Genomic DNA, 18,544 nt, shown 5'->3' with positions numbered 1-18,544 from the left:
CCTTCCCTCCAGAGAGGCCCTCCCGGCTTCTGGAGCACCAAGGATGGTTTCAAGAACTGTGCCGATGGTAGCAACTGGAGACTCAGGAAAGGCTGCTGGAAAGAAGGCAAAGTCCTACCTTGGATCCTAAGTTTGATTTTATACAGTGTCCCCAGCCAAACTACCCCTAAGGATGCCCTCCAGCAAGCCGTCGCATCTGACAGCGATTTCCTACGATGTCATTCTTGCCTCGGAACGCAAATGATGCTTGACGATGGCGAGGACCCTTCCTAACTGGCCCTCTGGCTCTCCCTCTGCTCCCTCGAGCCGGACCAGCGTGGGCTCCCAAAATGCTTACTGACACATCTGAAACCCAGATCCACCAGGTTAACACTCCAGATACAATCCCTTTGAGTCCGGCAGCATGTGCCAACCAAGTCCCAAATCAGTTTATTAACTTAACCAAAAGGTAAACAGATGATAGAGAGGCAGAAAGACAAGCATGTCAGCAGCTAAAAGCATTACCCGGCAGTCCACCAGGAAACAAAGTTAAGACATTTAAAGTGGCATTAAATAAATGAAGCTATGTTTTATCTACTTGTAACTTCCATTGTCTTTTTATAAAAGGAATATATATATATATATATATTACATTGCAGTATATAAATCTAGACTCTACATATACAGTATAAATACACAAGGCGAGCACATGGGCATAACTTGGAAGTCTTGGGAGCTGCACTCTAAACCAGGCTGACAATTCTACATTTTTTTTTTTACCTTCAAGCCAAGAAATTCAGGCTGAGGATACATTTCCCTCAATCTCCATGATGTCTAGCACCCTGGCCATCCCTCCTCTATGCACAGAAGCACAAATCAGACCGGCGTCGCAAATAGAAAAAAAAAAAAAAAAAATGCCTTTCAACTAGCTGAAACCAGTCCGTCTTTACAATGTACAGTCTGACCTAGAAAGACCTACAGGAAATCTGAGGCCTTCCTGGCTCATTCTCATTCTTTGGTCCAAGGGCACAAATCTCTAGACTTTCCCTGGTGTTTCTTGAAGATTTCAAATGACTATTTACAGAACATGAGTCACACATAACCTTTGGGAGCTGTCTTTACAGGACAGGGGGGTGGGGAGTTGTGGGGGGGGTTGGGACGTGTGTGTGTGGGGGTGGGATGGTGAAGAAAAAAAAGAAAAAGCTCTGCATTACAATCTGCACTTCTTATTTGGGTCTGTTCTTTATTTTTGGAATAAAAACTGGTATTGAGGATTTTTTTTTTTTTCTTAAAAAGGACAACATTCTGAAAGTGCTGCTTCTTACACATGTCAACATCCCACATAGTATGGCTTTATAGCTCAAACCCCAGCACAGCTCAGATTTGGAACGGAGAGGAGCACGGTGCTACTGGAGACAGAAGTGTCACTAACAGTGACACTGGTATAGAGGGTGGGAACCTGAAAGGAAAAGCTAATGATTCCATCTGGAAGAATGTGTGTACCCTGCTAGAAATGGTCTGGATAGTATGCAAAGCCCCATTTCTGTCCCCACGACTAGGCAGAGGAAGGTTGCAAACGTCAGGAAAAATAGGACACTGCTCTCAGTTGGGAACATCTCCAGGGGGCTATTCACAGAGCGACGGCTGTTCAGAAATCTTTCACAGGTCTCAAAATGATCAGACGTAGTCAACCGCAGTAGGAATTTCTACACCTGAGGAACAAATTGCACGTTAATATATAGAGGTGCTACGATCCAGACGGCGAAAGCCTGCAGACATATGGTTTCACATGCAGAAGGCAATCAGAAAAAAACAGTGAAGCAGTGGCATTCTGAGACGGATCAGAGTCCAAGTGAGTCATCATCCTGCTGAGCTTTCTTTTCTGGCTGATAAGTTACCAAAGAACATGGCTACGTGTGCAAGAAATGCTTGTGATATGTTCTTTAGGGGAGGGGAGACACACGATGCAGTTACCAGAAATCAAAATGGGCTTGCGTTGCCTCCAGAGGCGTCATGACGGCGGGTTCAGTGGCTCAGAGGGGCCTCCGAAGCTGCTCCTCGCCCTCCCTGGGGTAGCCGATGCATTGGCCGATGCAAGCAAAGGTCAAAGCCACTGGCTCATCCAAACCCTGTCTGACGTGGCCTTTCATTCAGCCTGTGGCAGTTCCCACCTCTACAGTGGTTCTTTTCTGGTGGCACTTGATTGAGAAAGTAATCCTCTCCCTTTATAAAAATAGTTTGGACTTCTTATAATACTGGCACAAAGGACACTCTGTAATCCTCGGGTTGATTCCATCTACTTGGGAGGTGTGAGACGAGGCGCTCAGTTCCTTGTTTCCCTGTAAAGTGACCTCGACTTCCCAGGCCATTGTGCAAATTTGTTTTCCCGTAGTCCAGAATATCCCATAAGTCCCTCATATTTATATATATACACACACACATACCACATATGTGTACATACATATAGACTTATAAATGCAGATAATTTTGCATTTCAATCTCGGGTCAAAGAGAATCAGTGAGTCCGTCATCCTTCCTGTGTCAAGCTCATCTCCGATTTCCCCACGATGCCCACCGTAGTGCCCTGCACACCAGAGTTGCTCAACAAACCTCAGTCCACTTCACCAACGACCCTCTAACACTGAGTGGTAGCTGCGATCACGATGGCCTATTCTCAGCCCCACCCTGCCTTTGGCGAGCGAGGGGCCCCGGGTCTCTGCCTTCAGAGGGTGATTTTGCTGTGTCTGTTGCTCCAGCAGCCCCGTTTAGCTGTCCTGGGCAACGTCAGGCTGGTCCGGCTACGCATTTTTACTTGCTCTTCCACAGAGTTCTTTTTGCGTAAGATGAAGTCAAAGTTCACTTGGCTGTTCATGGCATAGAAGACGTTTGCCGAGTCTGGGATCACGAGTTCTAAAAAAAAAAAAGAGAGAGAGGAGGGAAGAGAAGGTGGTCAGCTTGTGCAGGTCAGCCCAGTGCTGACCGTGGCAGATGGAAATTTTGCCCAGACTCATGGCTGGAATTATAGCCGTTTGTTCCTGGAATGTGAACGGAGCTGGAAACGACCACCACTCAGTCACACCAAATTGGTTCCAACCGTTTCCCAATCCCAATTTAAAAAACTTAAGTGTGAATCCAATCTTGGAAATTCAAGCCATGAACAAAATGCTCAAATGCAGGATGTTTTAGCTGGAAGGACATAGAGTAGGAAACGGAAGCCTGGAGGAGTTAAGAGACATTGCTGGGTGCACAGCTAGTCAACGGCAGGACTGGGAGCAGAGCCCGGGGTTTCCAGCCTTCTGTGGTTCACTTTCTACCCAATATGAAATTTTTCTCAGAGACTAAGTGAATCCAATGACATGGAGAAAAAGGCAGAAAATCTAAAGCACTTTCCAGAAATCTTGACTTGGAACATCAAAACATTTTTAAATTAATCCCAAACCAAGTCAGTATTTTATACCACTTGAGAGCTTGCTTCATTAAGGGCTTGCATTTTAATGTTAAAGGGAAACCAGACAAGATAGGCCATATCTGTTAAAACTTAAACAACTCTCTGTTTCAATGAGTCCCAACTAGATAACTGTAATTTCTGAACAAGGACTGCTCCAAGGATAATATGAAGTTATCGAGCAAAGTGATTTAAATTCATTTTTAATTTAAAAAGAAGGTATACACTCTTTAGCACTCAGGGGTAAGGGATATCTTTAAAAATCAAGAGGGAATTAAAGAGGTAAAATGTGCGAAACTAGCTTTGTGGAGTAAGGGAGGCAGCTAGGCGAGGTATGTGATTGCAGAACTGGAGTAAGTCAAACTAACATTAACTCAAACACTGAGATTCTACTGCCAAGACTGATGCAATCAGGTTCTGAGGGACTCTGCTACATTGTGCACAAGTGTCCCCAGTCTCTTGCCCACATATTCCTGAGGTCAGTAACAACTTACCTCACAGCTATATATATACACACACTGTATTTCGAATACTGTCCACTTTCGGGTACATTATTTCCTGCCACCATCTCCCCATGATGCATGAGGGGCCAGTAGGGTACTGTCTCTGTTTAATTACAGACCAAGGTCCAGAGAGGTCAAGCCACCCACCCGCCACCACCCAGTGGTGAATGAAGCTGGGCCCCAGCTGTGCTTCGGGACTCCTGGATCTTCAGACCCACTGGGTCTCGCCTTGCATTGGCTTGGGGGTAATGTGGGTGGTAAAACCCAAGAGACTGCTTTGTAGGCTTAGGTTTTAACAGTAACTACACTAAAAGATATAACTGAGAAAGGTTTTCCCCACAACCTCGGGCTCAGCTGGATAAATGAGAAAACTTCCAAGAGACAGTGGGAAAACAGTTTTCTCTGAGGCTGTGGCTTTTCATTGCTTGGAAAAGGTTATTTTTCTGATTTGGCCCACTCTCGTCTGGGCCCGAGATGACAGCCCTGGGTGATTTTTTTGGGTGAGTGGGGTACGAGTAGCTGCTCCCTTTGCAAATCCCCATCTTGCAGAGTTTCTTTCTTTTCCTTTATAGGGGGAATGCTTGCTGGGGAACAGTCCCACAACAAGACACCTGCATTGGTCAGTGTGTTGGGTCAGTCAGCAAACAGGGTTGGCCTTAATCAACAGTACTGGCTGTTCCTTCTGCATTTGGAAAGCAGACTTATTCTGCTCGAGTCACTTTCTCGGATGTGCCGTGGCATAGAGAAGTCACCTACCAGTTTGCCTCCTCTTCTCAACAAAGAAAGAAAGAAAGAAAGTGAAGTCGCTCAGTAGTGTCTGACTCTTTGCGACCCCATGGCCTGTAGCCTACCAGGCTCCTCTGTCCATGGAATTCTCCAGGCAAGATACTGGAGTGGGTTGCCAATGCCTTCTCCAGGGGATCTTCCCGACCCAGGGATAGAACCCAGGTCTCCCACATTATAGACAGACGCTTTACCATCTGAGCTACCAGGGAAGCCCTCTCAACAAAGACAACCCCAATTCAGATTAACAAACTGATACATTCAGGGGGATTATCTACCCAGAGTTTCCATGAAGGAGATTTCTTTAATTAATGGATTCCTCGGCAAACTGCTGCATTTCATATTCACTGGTTCTTTGCTTCAATAAGCATGAGGTCAAGAACCTTCCACACTCCTGGCATCGGAAGCTTTTGCTACTTGAAGATCAAGTGAGTCAAGAGCAACTGAAGGCTGAATTCTCATAAATGGTTAACTGAAACAATGAGAAGTCATTGCAGGAACTGGACACGCATTATTGGGTAACGGAGGTAGACGGCCACTGGCAAAGACCAGACAGGCTCCACCTACTCCCACCCCACACAGGGAGGGACGTCTTCCTACAAGAATGCTTGACGAGAAATTTACAGAGAATGGGCAGGAGGCATGCTCAGCAAAACTGCAGAAAAAAACAAGGTTTGTGGAGGGGGGGTGGCCTGAGAGAATTAATAACAAGTGAGGTGATGGCATGGTTCCCCACACAACGCCACTCCAGGGCAATTCAAAACCCCCACTTGGAAAAGAGAGGATATAGGTATACATATAGCTGATTCACTTTGTTGTAGAGCAGAAACTAATAAAACATTGTAAAGCAACTCTACTCCAATGACAATTAACAAACAATTAATTATATAAGTAAGTAAATAAAAATACCCATCCGCCCCAACTTGGTTCCATTTAAAATAGACACTGTATCCACTAGGGTCTTCTTACACGGGGGAGACCTGGTTTGAAGCGGAACACGTGCCTACCTTTGTCCTCCGAGATGACCTGCACCAGCTCGTACTCCTCGGCCGGGTCTGAGTCCAGATTGTGCTTCAGCATCGCCCTCTGGATCACGGCGGGAGTTTTATCCTGGCTCGTCAACTGGAAAGCCAATGAAAGGGTGTATAAAGCATTTAACTTTGTGTTTCCTGGAAGGGTTTTCCTGACCTTCTTCTTCTTGCTGTCTTGTGCCTTCCCAGGAGAAATGGCCCAGCGAAATGAGCGAGGACCAGGAGCCAGCCCTCCTGGATTTCAGTCCCGGCTCTACCCTCAGAGGACGGGCCACCAACTCTCCCCATTAGCTCCTCTCGCAGAGCCACCATGTCTTCCCCCATTCAAACAGGAGAGGCAGCCCAGGGTGCCTTGCCACTTCCAGCGGAGGCTCCAATGGAAGAATGTGTACGAGGGAATTGTGGGGAACACACAGTGTTTTCAGTCCTGGGCCAAGGTTACCCTCACCTGTTGAGCACCGGTGACAACCTGTGGGTTAGAAATGGCCACGGTTCCATACACTGACCATTGCAAAAAGCACAAGTGACTCCACAACCCAGGAAGCCCACCTCTAGATATTTACCAAGAGGAATGGAAGAGTGTGTCCACAAAAGGACTTCTGTACAAACTTTCACAGCAGATTTAGTCATAACAGCCCCAAACTGAAAACATCCTGAATCTCCATTGACAAGAGAACAGGGGAACATAAAGATAGTGCTGTGTGTTCACGACAGAGCATGATGTAACGCATGACGTAACAGCTAAAGGGAACTGAAACACACAACAGTGGGATGAATCCCACACCCGTCTTGGACAGCCAGAGGAAGGAGACACAGAAGACAACGCCGCAGGAGTCTGCTCTCACCAAACAGGCCAAGTTAACCTGTGGGGTTAGAAAGCTAACTTTAGCTCAACTCATATTCAACTAAGCTTAAAGCAGGATTGGAGGGGAATTCGGGAATGAAGAAGGGATGAGTAGATGAAAAATGTTATTTATCTAGACTTGCAGTGGTGGTTACATATACATATATATAACCATATACATACATTATATAGTGGTTACATAAATAAATACATATATATGACAGCTACATATATATAGATAGATAGATGGTGGTTACATACATATATAAACATATATATACACACACATATGGTAGTTAAATAAATATATATATATTATACTTATAAAAATCCAAAGACTAGAACACTTCAGATCTATGTAATTGTATGTAAACTTTGCTTCAATTAAAAATTAGCTTCTGAGTGTTTACAAACAATAAATCTAACATTTTTCAAAGTACAAGTAAAAGCTTCTCTCAGCCCAAGTCTCCCCTTCATCTCTGCCCATCAGTCAGCTGTTTCCAGGGTGCTCAGAGAAACAGGAGAAGGGAGTGCTGACTTTCGTATTATCCCTTGGCTGATTTCTTTGCATTTGAAAGAAAGCAAGAGAAAACACAGATTTTTCTTACTTAGAAATAAAAGCTGCTCTCCCCAGGAGGCATGAGGAGAGAGAGCCAAAAAGAGAAGAAGTCTGATTTCCTCCAAAAAACTGTCATTGTGAGCCCAAGGATGTTGGGCCCATGGGCCCCTCTCTGGTCTGGAGAAGGAGCTGTATTAGTGATACAATAAATAACAGGCATTACAATGGGGTCCCTGTAAGTGACAAAGACCCTGCTCAAGTGTGTATCACAGAACATCTGGCACATCCTTATTAAAGAATCTGCCCGCAATGCAGGAGCCCCTGGTTCAATCCCTGAGCCGGGATGAAGCCCCGGAGAAGAGGAATGGCGACCCGCTCCAGTATTCTTGCCTAGAGAATTCCATGGACAGAGGAGCCTGGTGGGCTACAGTCCATGTGGTCACAAAGCATCAGACATGACTGAGCAACTAACACTTTTATTTTTCACTTTCATGGTTAATGTTAGGTTCAGCAGTCAACTTTGAACCTACTTAGGGAGAAAGCCAGGCTACCCTTATTTTCTTTATCTTAAACCTCCTCAGGTGTGTCCATACGGATGGGATGGCCAAAGGCTTTCCTTGAGGGTTTGTTACTTTGTACCATAAAAGCTACAGGAGAACTGATCATCACGGATAGCACTGGGTTCAGCCACAAGGCCCTACACCGATATACTAAACCAGCACCACCCCATAGATACATACTATACGAGCCTCATTTGCAATTTTAAATATCTAGTGGCTACATTTGAATTATTTTCAAAAAGGGAATTAATTTTAATATTTTATTTAATCCAACATATCCCAAATATTATATCAGCATATAATCAAAATGAAATTGCTAGTAAGATATTTTACATCCTCATTCTTTTTTTTTGTACCAAGTCTTCAAAATCTGGGTGCATTTCACACTCATAGCATATCTCAATTTGGACTCTGCCCTTTTCAAACCTTCACCCGCCAAACATGGCTGGTGGTTACAATACTGAACGGTGCCTGGATGTCACCTTCACACACCTTATACAGGAACCCAAAACATTCCCTGCGCCCTTCCCTGAGGTTAGTTTTCTAATGCTCCAAGCCAGGCCTGTTTTTGAAAGATCAGACCCCTTGCAGGATGCAGTATATCTGATTTCTCTGGCTCAACAGGGTGTTTTAGAGACTCATCCACGTTAACTGTGTCTGTGTGTTCAGTTCTCGGCTCCTTTCAGTGCAGAGACACTGTGGTTACGCAGCTGGCACTTACTTCCCTGGATGGCATGTGAGAGAAGCCATGTGAATAAACTACCCTGAAAATACAACAGTAACTGATGCCCTTGGCTGCCTGGTGGCGCCCCTTCCGCCCCGACACTCCCTTATCAGCCCCTCTGTCACCACCATGCACGTTCCGTCTCAGCCTTCCCTCCTCCCCTGCAAGACCACGGCCACCCCGTGGGGCTGGACGACCCCTAGTGCTGGACCCCAGCACCGGCCTTGCACCAGCCTGTGTTTCTGACCATCTACCAGGAAGGCCACGCCATCTGGATGTCCTGCAGTGACCTCCAATGTAAGTGCACCCAAATCTCCTCCTCCAGCAGTTATATCACACTTGACGGGACCACCACCATCCAGCTACCTTAATCTCCCTCTTCCACTGCCCCACAAAAGGAACCAAAAAGTTGATAACTAAATGAATAGATCCTACAATTCTAACTTACAAAAGCTTTCAAAAATCTGTATCATCTCCAGCCACATGACCATCTCTCAAACCCTTATCACCTTCTACATGGAATATGATAGCAGCTTCTAATCTGCTCCCTCATCTCTAATCTGCCTGCCTGTGTTCCAGCATGAGGTCTCTGCAATGCCAGTTACTTCTCTAACGAGCAAATCTGACTGCTACATTAAAAGCCTTCGATAAGACTCGACTGCCTGCAGGATCAACGCAAATGCCTTCGTGTGGCCCCATAGGCCCTGTGAAAATCTGATTGGACCTCTATTAGAATATTTAATATGTTTTGAAAAATGCTTTACAATCTCCTTTTTGATTATAAATTCCTCAAAGACAGAAATGTATCATTGGTCTCCCTACTTCCAAAGCCTGGTCCAGTGACTAGTACACAACTAATGGTCATGACTGAGAAACGCTGGACTGGAAGAAGCACAAGCTGGAATCAAGATTGCCAGGAGAAATATCAATAACCTCAGATATGCAGATGACACCACGGCAGAAAGTGAAGAGGAACTAAAAAGCCCCTTGATGAAAGTGAAAGAGGAGAGTGAAAAAGCTGGCTTAAAGCTCAACATTCAGAAAACGAAGATCATGGCATCCGGTCCCATCGCTTCATGGGAAATAAATGGGGAAACAGTGGAAACAGTGTCAGACTTTATTTTTTGAGCTCCAAAATCACTGCAGATGGTGATCGCAGCCATGAGATTAAAAGACTCTTACTCCTTGGAAGAAAAGTTATGACCAACCTAGATAGTATATTCAAAAGCAGAGATATTACTTTGCCGACTAAGGTCTGTCTAGTCAAGGCTATGGTTTTTCCTGTGGTCATATATGGATGTGAGAGTTGGACTGTGAAGGCTGAGCACCGAAGAATTGATTCTTTTGAACTGTGGTGTTGGAGAAGACTCTTGAGAGTCCCTCGGACTGCAAGGAGATCCAACCAGTCCATTCTGAAGAAGATCAGCCCTGGGATTTCTTTGGAAGGAATGATGATAAAGCTGAAACTCCAGTACTTTGGCCACCTCATGCGAAGCGTTGACTCATTGGAAAAGACTTTGATGCTGGGAGGGATTGGGGGCAGAAGGAAAAGGGGATGACAGAGGATGAGATGGATGGATAGCATCACTGACTTGATGGACGTGAATCTGAGTGAACTCCAGGAGTTGGTGATGGACAGGGAGGCCTGGCGTGCTGCGATTCATGGGGTTGCAAAGAGTCGGACACGACTGAGCAACTGAACTGAACTGAATGGTTGTGAAACATTTTATTGATTCAGTGATTGCTTTAGTAAAGCTTTTCTTTAGATGTTCAAAGACAGTGCCTCCAGATCATTTATGTCATATTCAGAGCTGAGCTCAGTGTGCCCTCAAAGAAGGCAAGTGATGAAGCTGGGGAGAGATACAGGAGTCGCTGTGTGATTTTACTACAGGGAGTCTGCTTTTCTTTCATTTGAATGACACTACTGTATCAGTTTCAGGTGGAGAAAGTCTGCTCTTTAATACATTATGTCCTTTAAGATAAGGAGTCTGCTCTTGTAATAAACACACCAGACCTTACATACCCAAGGGTACTACCAGGAGAGGCATGGTTCGTAATCCAAAAAGACTGCCACTATTTAAAACACATTTTAGGGACTATGCTCAGAAACACACCATTTTTACAAGAGGCTCAAAAAGGCCAGTCTCACTTATTTGTAAGTATAGTTCCTTGTGTACACAAACTATACATCCAGCTTGATCATCCACTTCTACTGTATGTGACTCCAAGTGACTAGAGGAGAAAACTGCTACCACCAAGGATGTTGCTAAGGATGCATGGCAATTCAATTGGACATGTGGACACGTAAGTCCCTGGGAAGACGTCCAAGGAGGTGTGCAGCAGTTGCGTCCTCCCTGGGATACATTTATATAGTCACCCCAACTGAGAATTTTGAAGAAGGTGACAATGACTTGGATGAATAAGGCTTAGCAACTTTTAAGACATAAAAAAACTGTATCTTATATACACTTTTCATATAAACATGTTATTAGTCTAAGCCAAGATGTGGAAGCAACCTGTCCATCGACAGAGGAATGGATAAGGAAGATGTGGTCCATATATACAATGGAATATTGCTCAGCCATTAAAAAAGAATGAGATAATGCCATTTGTAGCAACATCAATGGGCCTAGAGATTGTCATGCTGAGTGAAGCAAGTCAAACAGAGAAAGAAGCATATCATATGATATCCCTTATAGGCAGAGTCTAAAAAGAAATGATGCAAATGATCTTATTTACAAAACAGAAACAGACTCACAGACTTAGAGAAGGAACTTATGGTTACCAGTGGGGAAGGGTGGGGGAAAGGGATAGTTAGGGAGTTTGGGAGGAACATGTACACACTGCTATATGTCAAATGGATAACCAAAAAGGACCTACTTTACAGCACATGGAACTCCGCTCAATATTCTGTAACAACCTAAATGGGAAAGGAATTTGAAAAAGAACAGATACATGTGTATGCATAACTGAATCGCTTTGCTGTGCACCTGAAACTATTACAACATTGTTAACTGGCTATATACTTCGATATAAAATACAAAGTTTAAAGAACATACTATTAGCCTATATCCGGGGAGACTCTGGCATTGATTCATGTGGCACATATTCGTTTGGCACGAATGCACATGCGTATGCTGACATGGCAGGTGAGTACTCAGCGCTGGTGGTCTGCAAGCCTTACCATGATGCTCTTGTACATGTTGCCATTGTTGTCCTCTATGCTGATGCGGATTATGCAGGTGTCTTCGTTCTGCTGGTTGTAAACGGGGGGCAGCACTGTCGAGGTAATGGATGTCACAGAGACAGAGCGCTTGTGGATTTTCGGGTTGTTGTTGCAGGACGGAGGGGAGGAGAGGGGGTTCATCAAGGACGACATCCCTGAGGAAGCTGTGTCCATGGAGTGGATGGAGGAACAAGAGGAGGAGGACTCGGAGAGCTGGAAGAGTAAACACCCCAGAAGGAAACTGAACTGTTAGAACCTTGGCCAACAGTGCGCTAAGTTGCAAAGCAGAGTTCAATGTCGAGACTAATAAACTTCAGTTATTTGCTCTACAACAGCCCACAGCACACATGCAACTCATCTCTGATGAAAGCACTCCCATGGCAGAGGCCTGTCAATGATTCAGAACCCAGGGCAGAATCACTCTGCATCCTGGGAGGCAAGGCGGTCCTTTCATTCCCTGAGGAGCTTTTAGCTGCTCTGAAGGAGGTTAACCAGCAGATGGCAGCAGATACCAGAAACTAGAAGCAACATTGACTCCCCAAAGAAGCCGGAAGATTACAGAGCAGGAGGAAAGCCCAATCCTCCTGCCTTGAGCAAGAAGAATGTTTGACCTGCCCACAGATATCATTCCTACTGTGATTCTACTTCACCATTGGCTTTCAGAGCAGGAGAGAAATGGCTTGTGTTTTTAGACATTTCTAAGATAAGGACCACAGATTATCCAGCTCTGCATGGAACATTAGCCCTGGAAAGGGCCCTGGAGACTGCCTGGCCCCACTCTCTTTCTGCTGCTGAGGAACCTGAGGCCACAGGTGTTGACAGCACCATCAGGACGTGGCTCAAGACTCCTGGCTCCCACGGCCAGGCTCACCCAGCAAGGGCGGAACCAAGGCCCCGGCTACAGTCCATGATAAGATGAAAGAACACAGTAGGCCAGGCTCAGGGATGCTCAGCACTGGGAGATCTGTGATGAGCTTCCGGATGTCTTATCTCAAGAACAAAATTCAGAGCATTATAAATATGAGAGAAATTGACTCAGAGAAACAGAGTGACTTGCCCAAGGGAACACAGCCTACCCTTAACCACATTTGTTTCTAGAACCAACTGTACACATTTTCATGTTGCATATTAAGACTAATTAAGGAATGATATACTAGAGTTAAAGGTCCCTAACTCATTAGGTGGTATTCCCCCTCCAAATTAAAAAAAAAAAATCACTAATTGAATCATTTAAAATATCAATTCTTATTATAGAAAATTACAAATAATTTCTCAGTGAGCTAAGCGAAATTATACCACATTAATCCAGTAAGAATCTGGAGGTCATTTAAAAAGTAGAACACTTACTAATTTCTTTTATACCCACCTACCCTCCCATGGAAACAAAGTACAGAAATGTAGTTTTCTGATTATCTGGCCTCCAAGTAAACTGAAGTCTACTCTATTTTATTTCCTATGAGCTTTTTCCTATTGCATAACCGTATATTAAATTCAACTGCATCACCAGTTTAATTAGAGCCAGTCAGCTGATGTGACAACTCTGGTATGCAGAAGTCTAACTGAAGCGCTATCATAATATGGCTTCTTATTTTTTTCCCGTAGCTTCCCAAGTGAATTACCTTAGTGGCTCAATTCAAGGACTAACTGGTGGTGAATAATTTAACAGCCTGACTTTGCTTGTAGGTGTACCACACAGTAGCGAAGAGGGTCCATTTTCCAATTACTGGTTCAGTTTTTCCCCCTTCCCTTTCCTCCACATAAATTTTTTTTCCTTTGTTAGATTTTTTTCATGATTTTAAAGATATTTATATTCAAGATACAGCCTTGAAGATGCCTGGGTTATAGCACCATGAAACAGACCAGCTCATGAGCCCAAATTCTTCCTGGGAATCTAACTCATGTGGAGCAAATGTGAAGTGAATGTTTAGAAATCATAATCAGGGGAACCAAGATGAAGGAATGTAAATTACACTTTACTCAAAAGAGTGACCTCACAGTGTAGCCAACGGGAAAGGCAGGGTGTGGAGGGCTGCCGGACCTCAGGGTCGGGAGGAGCCACGGAGGCCTCCCGGGCCAGCCAAGCCCTGAGCAGAACTGAGGCCTTTCCGGTTAACATCCTAGGCTTCTGCAGCCCAGCAATTACTTGGCATCCCATTCAATTACTCATTTTTAAACCTAGAGAAATCTGTGACTCTGAGAAAGGTTCAGCCAAAGAATTAAAATTCATGACTTGTACAAGAAATTATAAAGAGCCAGCGTGTACGGGAGCAGACAAAAAGAACACGGCAAGGGGGGTGCACAGGACGCACGCTGGGCTTCTGCACAGTTTTAAAGGGATGACCAGGACCTGCGGGTACGTCCACGGCACCAACAGATACAAGTGTGATTCCGTGTCCTTCCTGCACAGGGAAAAACCCCACAGCAATGGGGGCAATAGCTGTCACTGCTGCACAACGTCCATCATCGAAGTCCATCGGAAACAGGGCCTACAAAGTCCAAGAACCTGTCACAAGGTGAGTGATGACACTTCACCCCAGATTTCCGACAGATTCAGTGCTGAATGTCAAGTCGTGAAGGATGACTCCAGCCCTGGTTAGGGAGACATGCCTGAGAGAACAGCCAGTCCGTGGGTGTTTGCAGAGCTTTCCTTCAATATTTGGAGCATTAAAGATGTGTCTCCAGATTTCAGAACAGGAAGGTGAGAAATCCCACTGGGGCAGCATCTGAGTCATCTCAGGCCTAATGAGCCCTTCCTGGATTGACTACTTTAGTGACAAGGTCATCCGAGGGTTTCCAATTTGCAGCTGGTGCTTATAACACAATGTGAAGCGGCACACACGCCCCCTTACAGAACGGCAAATCTAACCAAAACGAAGAGACTGCGACCAACACTCTACCTCACTGGTCTCAGCATAAGCTAAGGGGCCAGTAGTCACTTACATGGCAAGTCTAGCCAGGCAAGATCCTCCCCCAAATGGTGCAAGTTCTAGTCACGTCAAAGTTGACATCTCTCATCCTAGCTCCTTGATCAACAGACTGAAGCAGGTGTGTATAGGAGATGCATGTGGACTTTTTGTTTTCTTTTCACTTATTTCTAAGCCACGGACATGAAGACTCTCCCTGAGAACTCCTTTATCACCTCTCATCACTCTCCCTTTTGGGGGACACGGCAGATTGTATCCTTGTTACCCATTCCTCACCCTCCCCTGCTCCCATGTCCTGTGACTCCACACTTCCTCCCACTGGAAGTGGAGTACAGTTCCCCACCTCATTTATTTACGTGGGATTGGGCCACACAACTTTGCTTTGGAAAATAAATATTGGTAGACAGAGCCCATGCGGAGGCTTGTTCGGCACGTGCAATGCCCCGTTGGCTCATCCAATTTAGCACGCTAAGAGCAGGCCCGGGGTGACTCCAAAAACCACAAGAGGCAGGCAGAGAAGACCTGGGCCAAATCATGACCAAGCCCAAGCCAAACCAAGCAGCCTGCAAACGCAGGACAGAGAACAGCTGCTGCTTGAGGGCACCGAGTCTGGACTGGTTTTCTCTGCAGCACTACTAAGGGACAAGCCTGCCTGAGACGAGGTATGACACCAAGAAACTGACAATCTCTGGCTCTTGACTTTTCACTCCTTTGAAGACAATTCTCCATCTCCCAAATAAAGGGTAGTTCACGTTACAAGTCACAGTCCTTCAGCTGCCTCTGGATGTGAGTGTGGAATGATGTTTCAAAGGCTCAGTGAAGGAACCAACAGCCTTATCACTTCTGGACACTTTTTATAATAAGGAATGAGTCCCTGGACTGAACTCTGCTTATAACACCTAGTTCAAAACATGACTTGCAAAATCCTCTAGCGAGATCAACCAGAAAACAGACATTCCTCATGTGGCAAACGCTAGGTCAGGAATTATGGAAAAGGGTTAAGGATATACCTTTTTTTGAGGCTCATCGGGTGTGTCCATGGGAGTGATGGAGCCTTCCTCCACTTCTGAGTGGTTTGACTCGCAGGATGACACGCTGACGGAGTCCATGCTCTCACCAGAGCTCCCACTGGTGGTGGACTTGGGCTGCTCTTTGGTGGGAGTGCTACTGGTGATAATGTCTGACCCCAGAAACAGTCTGCAGAAAACATAACGCCAGGCGTTCGGGCTTGTAAAAATCTGGAATCCATGATTAAGCAAGTATTTTTGTGTTAATAAGTCCTTGATGTCTTCTCAGTTTTGTGTGCCCTGTCATTATTATCTTAGGAAAAGATTTGCTGCCCAGTTTCTAATAGATTGCCGTAAACATCTTGTCCCAACAGGTTATTTCTAACCTCAAAGGACACACATTGCTTAGCTGGAGGAAGGACCTTATTAATCTGAGGTCTTCCTGGGCCAATCGTTCTCCATTCTTTGAGAGTTCCTGGACCACTTTGGCAGGATCAAAGTACTGTGGCCATACTCCTATCACTTCCCACCATAAAATGAACTCCAAGAGGCTAAAAAAGAAGGCTGGCCCTGTGCTGGACAAGAAACCAAGCAGGAGGACTTCTTCTCCAACAATCCCGTGAACTAAAATAACCTAAACCCCTTCATCATTAAACAACTAGATGAGAAGCATTACAAATTCTTTTCAAAGTTGGGCTTACAAGACAGTAAGGAAAATCCCTGCAGGCTAGAAACGAAAAGGGAACTGAAAACCAGAACGTGCAAGCTAACTCTGCAGCTGCTCTGGATGGGGAGTGGGAGGTGCCAATCGTGGCAAACTCAGCACATGGCTTCTAACACGTACACAAGGTCCAAAGATGAGGGCTTCTGTTTATGTGAGGTAGAGAGTTAGTACTGACATCCTTTATACAGAGCCAGGATCCTCAATGGGCCATCTATACCCTTAGTAATAAGATGGGCTAAAAAAAAAAAACATCTTCCTACTGACATAGGAAGACAGCAGGAAAATTTATCTGTTGGCCTGAGCTTAGGTAGGAGAAAAATCTCTCCCCTAAATCATATGTGATTTTAGCCAGCACCTCATTCAGATTTGCTACTTAGCTAATCTAAGAACTAGGAACTCTCTGGCCAGTGATCCTTCTGAAGAAACTAGTATTAAAAAAAAAAAACCTTTCTGAAGGAATATATCTTCAACTTAGGTTGCAGAGAATTCCCTGATAAAGATGAACTCACAATATACACACAAGAAAATAAACTATCCAAAGAGAGAAGCAATACAAACAGAAGGTCTAGATGATCTTTTTTTTTTGGCCTCGAGGCATGCGGGATCCTAGCTCTTTGACCAGGGATCAAACTCACACCCCATGCAGTGGAAGGTGAAATCTTAACCACTGGACCACAGTCCCAAAACAGCAAGTCTAGACTCCTGAGAACTTTAGAAAAACTGTCAGAAACAAACTGATCATTCATTCATTCACTCATTCAATAATTGGAGTGTCTACCACGAGTCAAGCTATAAAACAAATACGTTGAAAAACATTACAAACATATGAGAAAAACTGCAACAGTGGTTAAGAGCAAGGCACTCTGACAAAAAGGTAGTGATTTAAATTTAAAAACTCAGTGGAAGGATTAAACAGACACTGAAAAGAAAAACTGTCAACTAGATGACAAGTCTGAAGAAAATCCTCAGAGATCAGCATCAAAATATAAAGGCATGAATAACAAAAGAGGTTAAAAGACACAGAGAATGGAAGAAATGCCTGCAATGTTTGTAAGGAGAGTCCCAGAAGAAGACAAATGATAGAATGGGAAAAACACCATATCTGAAGAGTCTGAAGAGATTCCGCAACTAATGGACCACATGAATCCTCAGATCCAGGAAAAACACCCTGAATAGGATAAATGAGACGAAATCCCCACTTAACCTGCACAGCAGTGTGTTAAAGACAAAAGAAATTCTTAAAAGCAACAGGGCAGGGGGCATGAGACACAAAAACAAAAATTAAACACACACCAGACATCTCAAAGGCAACAACAGAGGTCAGAAGATATGGAATAACAGCTTTGAAGTGCTGCATGAAAATAACCGTCATCCTTGAAACTCTATACCGTATGACTCCAAGGTAGAGTGAGGGCAAAACAAAGACTTTTTCAGACAATGACTATTTACCATTAATAAACAACAGGAAGGAAGGCATGAGATGCAAGAAGGAATGGCATGTAAAGAAACTAGCAGATGGGTCCAAACCCAAATAAGCACTGACTGTATCAGGAAGGTCTCCTGGAGAAGAGAATGGCTACCCTCTCCAGTATTCTTGCCTGGGAAATCCCATGGGCAGAGGAGCCTGGGGCTACAGTCCATGCGGTCACAAAGAGTTGGACACTACTGAGTGACGAACATATTCTATGGAAAATAACAAGAGTAGAAACAATGAGAATAGGCTTGATTTTTTTATTAAATAATTTAAGGAATTAGAAGCTTAAATTCCAAGACCTAAAAAGCATATCTTTGCTCTGTCTCAACTCCATCCCACCACCTCTTGACCCATTTTTCACGTCGCTTCCTTTCTTGGACCTCCAAGCACTACTGAGGCTTTGTCGGGGGAAGAGCCAAACTCCTGGCCAACGCAGACTGTGTCAGTGAAAGGATCAGACACAGGTATACATCTTCAGAAGGGAAGAACAACTTTGTTAATCAAATGATAATCCTTGCTTCCTTGAACTAGTCTCTGTAGCCATCATTAGATTCATTAGTCTAATGTCTATCAGAGTTTAATGTCTATGAGATCAACTTCAAGACAGGGACTAGGTTCTCTTAAGACTCTTGCATAAAATTTGCCACATTCAAAGCACGGGGTCTAATTATACTGACGTCTCTCTTCCTTCCCTTCCTTCCCCCTCACTCTTTCCTCCTTTTCTTCCTTCCTTACCTCATCCCCTCCTCCTCCACTTCTTA

General features: G+C 44.6%; 1 protein-coding gene across 2 annotated transcripts in view; it reads right to left on the bottom strand.

Annotated features, from left to right (window-relative positions):
• The window catches only part of RGL1 (ral guanine nucleotide dissociation stimulator like 1), a 171,307-nt gene continuing 153,157 nt past the window's right edge, over positions 395 to 18,544 (bottom strand). For both annotated transcript variants that reach the window (XM_018060704.1, XM_013970370.2), the window contains exons 15-18: positions 15,589 to 15,775; positions 11,613 to 11,867; positions 5,718 to 5,832; positions 395 to 2,889 (exon numbers count right to left, since the gene is read on the bottom strand). In XM_018060704.1, coding sequence (XP_017916193.1) covers positions 2,702 to 2,889; positions 5,718 to 5,832; positions 11,613 to 11,867; positions 15,589 to 15,775 — 745 coding nt within the window. In that variant the 3' untranslated portion in view covers positions 395 to 2,701. The remainder of the gene's footprint in view (positions 2,890 to 5,717; positions 5,833 to 11,612; positions 11,868 to 15,588; positions 15,776 to 18,544) is intronic.

Source organism: Capra hircus, chromosome 16, assembly GCF_001704415.2.
Source record: "Capra hircus breed San Clemente chromosome 16, ASM170441v1, whole genome shotgun sequence".
NCBI lineage: Eukaryota > Metazoa > Chordata > Mammalia > Artiodactyla > Bovidae > Capra > Capra hircus.
The sequence above is the reverse complement of the archived record's forward strand: the minus strand, read 5'-3'. Positions and strand labels throughout refer to the sequence as shown.